Here is a 3,142-nt window from a genome sequence, read left to right as displayed (position 1 = left end):
TTTGTGCCGGAAAAACCGCGGATGTGGTTGTAGATTTCGATGTGGGATGTATACATTGATGTTTGTGGGATGTGCGCGATGCGGGCCACCCCTTTTCGGCGACTTGCCTCGAAACAATTTGCCCAGAATTCGGAGGTCCGTCTTGGGATAGTTACCCCGAAAGAAAAAAAAAAAATAAATAAAAACAATAACAGCGTTACTAGAAAACACAGAGTGGCCTCCATAAAGTAAACCAAAACCAAGTAAAATAAGAAATACTTTAAACAAATAAAAGAGAAGAGTATGTAAAATTTTTTAATTTTGTATTATTTATTTATAAATAGAAATAAAAATTTATTTATAAATTTAAGGGCTAAGAATCTAATTTTTTATTTAAACAATTTGAATTTAAATTTCTTATTTTCTTCAATGTTCTTTTTGCTTTTTAAGCTTTATAAATCTTTAAAAATCCATAAGTACGCTCTTTCAAGACCTTCATAGCCTGGGCCCACTGTACTGCGAGGGGAGGAGGTGCGGGGAAAGCTGAGACAAAAGGCGCTTCATCAGCAACAACAATGACAGCTAACAAACAACCGTTAAGTGCCGCAACAAATCGCCAAAAATTGAAAATGGTGGGAATACCGTTCCATTCAGGGACGCCGCAGAAGCCACACAGCTCGTACACACACACATAGCTACAATCTCGTTTTTGGTCCGCTGTGGGACCGATGCACTGAGAGAAAGCAGCACCCAAACAAAATATTATTATTATAATTTAAGTCGAAAGCTTGCTAGGCAGTGAAGAAATTCTTGATCAGCATCACAAGCCGAGTCAATCTAGCCGCAAAGAAAGCTAAGTTTACTAATATTCTATAAAATACTCCACAATGGGCAGTAAATTAAATTTAAAATACAAATTAATTTCAGTATTTAGATTTATTATTTTTATATTAATACTTATTTTAATGTATTTTTGGCTTAGTTATAGATTTTGTAAGTATTAATTTTCTCAAAAATGATATAAAATGTGAGATAAAATTTTAAAAATTATCCCATAGTCGCTTTCCGAATTAAACTTTATTTATGAATTTTGTTTCCCCCAGAATTCCAAATTAAAATTATAAAAAATTTCTATAGTTGAAAATATTATTTGCATTATTAGTTATTAAAAGCACTAACTATTTCTCGCCGTGTTGGACAAGAGAAAGATTACCGGGCACCAGGGCTAAATAAAAGACAATAAAAACAAATAAAAAGTTTTTTCAAATGCCATTTGAATTAAACTGGAATCGGAGCAAAAAGGAAGCTGAAACAGTTGCGAAAAATAAACCAAAAGTAGCACCAAAAAGTAAAAAGAAAACAAAACAAAGAAGATGTAGCGTCAAAGCAAAAAGGAAGTGATGACTGTACGGGTAAGCCCCGACCAAAGAATTCTCTTAAGCGATTCGCATGCTTCTTGTGTGCGCACAAGTTATGTTTTTCAGCTTCCTGTTTCTTTTTCTTTTTTTTTGTATCCTCGACGGGACATCCTGACTGAATAGATTTTCGTGTCATTCGGATTCTCACAACTCTCAGATAGCTACATTTATTTATTGAACTTTTAGTTTTATTTCTATAAATATATATTTACAAACGTGCGCAAAAAAAAAGGAAAAAAATAATTTTAGTCACGAAAATAATTTATTTTAAAGGTTATTAGCTTTCCAAGTGGCTTGTACTTATATCTACTGCCTCTGTGGATCACTTTTAGCCGAAACTATATCCGTTTACGGTGACTATTAAAGCAATTTACTTGGGGCTCTTCTTCGCGTTGCACCCTTGGCGGTCGTATCAGAAACTCAACTGCAATTATGCCTTAATATTAACTTTCTTATTTATATATTAATTTGTAAACACTCTCACCTGGCAGCGCATGATAGCCCTCGGAATCGGCTATATAGCATCTCAGCTCATAGCCCAGACCCTGGGCCAGGTGACGGGGCTGCACGTAGAAGCCCTCGACCACCCGGCCATGCTGATCCTCAGAGTAGTAGCCCTTCTCCCAGCGACGGACGCCATGGGGTATGGCGTAACTAAAAATAAAAAATATTATAATGTATATTAAGATAAAGGTAACCTGAGGACTTGCCCAAAGATATAGCTGCCATCCTCGTTAAGGTCGTAGAAATTGTCGCGCCAGGGATTGTAGTCCTCCTCTGAATCCTCGGTCTCACCAGCTGAAGGCTGCGGCAAGAAACCTGGTAGCTGAGGTTGAGATGGAGGCTGAGGTTGAGGCTGAGGCTGAGGCTGAGGCTGAGGCTGAGGCGTTGTATTCTCCTCGGTGGACTCTTCTTCATCCCCTTCACCATCCTCCTCCTCGTTGGATTCCGGATCTTGGGCAAACTGAGCCCGTGCCTCGGCCCCCGTGCTGGGCGCAATTATTCCTGGCCGCCTTGCCGTTGATGGAGGCGAGAAGGGCGTGGTGGCCAATGGGGCAAAGGCATTGGCCAGCTGCTCGCCGAGTAACTGCTTCAACTGTTCCCGCATCTCCGCGCTGTTCTCCTCGCTGCTCTCCTGGCTCTCGCTACTCGCTAGGCCACCCCCATCACCTCCTCCGAATCTCTCGAAGCTCTCGCCATCGAAGTTGGGTGTCTGCAGATCCTGTCGCGGCGGAGCAGGCACTCGACCCGGCGGCGACCTCTGTCCGGATGTCAGGAGCAGAATCGAGAGCAGCAGGTGAATCTGCAGCGAATACCGAACCGATGGCATCTTGGCGCTAACTACTGTCCCCCCCAACCGGAGTACACTTTTTATATGGCCGCATGGGAATGGAATTGGTTGCCTGGGGTGTTGCTTGGCTGCGGACACTGGCCGATGAGCTGGCGGGCCACAAATCAGCCGGAGCCGAAGCGCCGGCCGAGAGTGCATAAATCTATGGCTAACAAAAGACGGAATGCGCGCGACAAATTTGCATTTCGGCCGGCGAGCTTTGGAGCAACAGATATGGATGCGTATCTCAGTATCTGTCAGATACAAGCTGGCCAGTTGGAGTATAATCTAATCTATCCACGAGATGCAAGAAATAATAGCAGCACTGTCACATTAAATATTCTAGAGGTTCTAAGACTAGGATTTTGGCTTTTAAAAATAAAAAGAAATGTATGTTTATTTATAATGTAGAAAG

The 3,142-nt window shown here is 41.5% G+C and overlaps 1 protein-coding gene across 1 annotated transcript; it reads right to left on the bottom strand.

Annotated features, from left to right (window-relative positions):
• Nucleotides 1-1,735: 1,735 nt before the first annotated feature.
• LOC108071683 (uncharacterized) lies at nucleotides 1,736-2,727 on the bottom strand. The gene is made up of 3 exons (XM_017162487.1): nucleotides 2,108-2,727; nucleotides 1,882-2,051; nucleotides 1,736-1,821 (listed from the first exon to the last, which is right to left on the bottom strand). The coding sequence occupies exons 1-3, from the start codon at nucleotides 2,725-2,727 to the stop codon at nucleotides 1,736-1,738; spliced, it is 876 nt and encodes a 291-aa protein (XP_017017976.1).
• Nucleotides 2,728-3,142: the final 415 nt, after the last annotated feature.

The sequence above is a fragment of the Drosophila kikkawai genome, chromosome X (genome assembly GCF_030179895.1).
Source record: "Drosophila kikkawai strain 14028-0561.14 chromosome X, DkikHiC1v2, whole genome shotgun sequence".
NCBI classification, from domain to species: domain Eukaryota; kingdom Metazoa; phylum Arthropoda; class Insecta; order Diptera; family Drosophilidae; genus Drosophila; species Drosophila kikkawai.
This window is presented reverse-complemented; position numbering and strand designations above follow the sequence as displayed.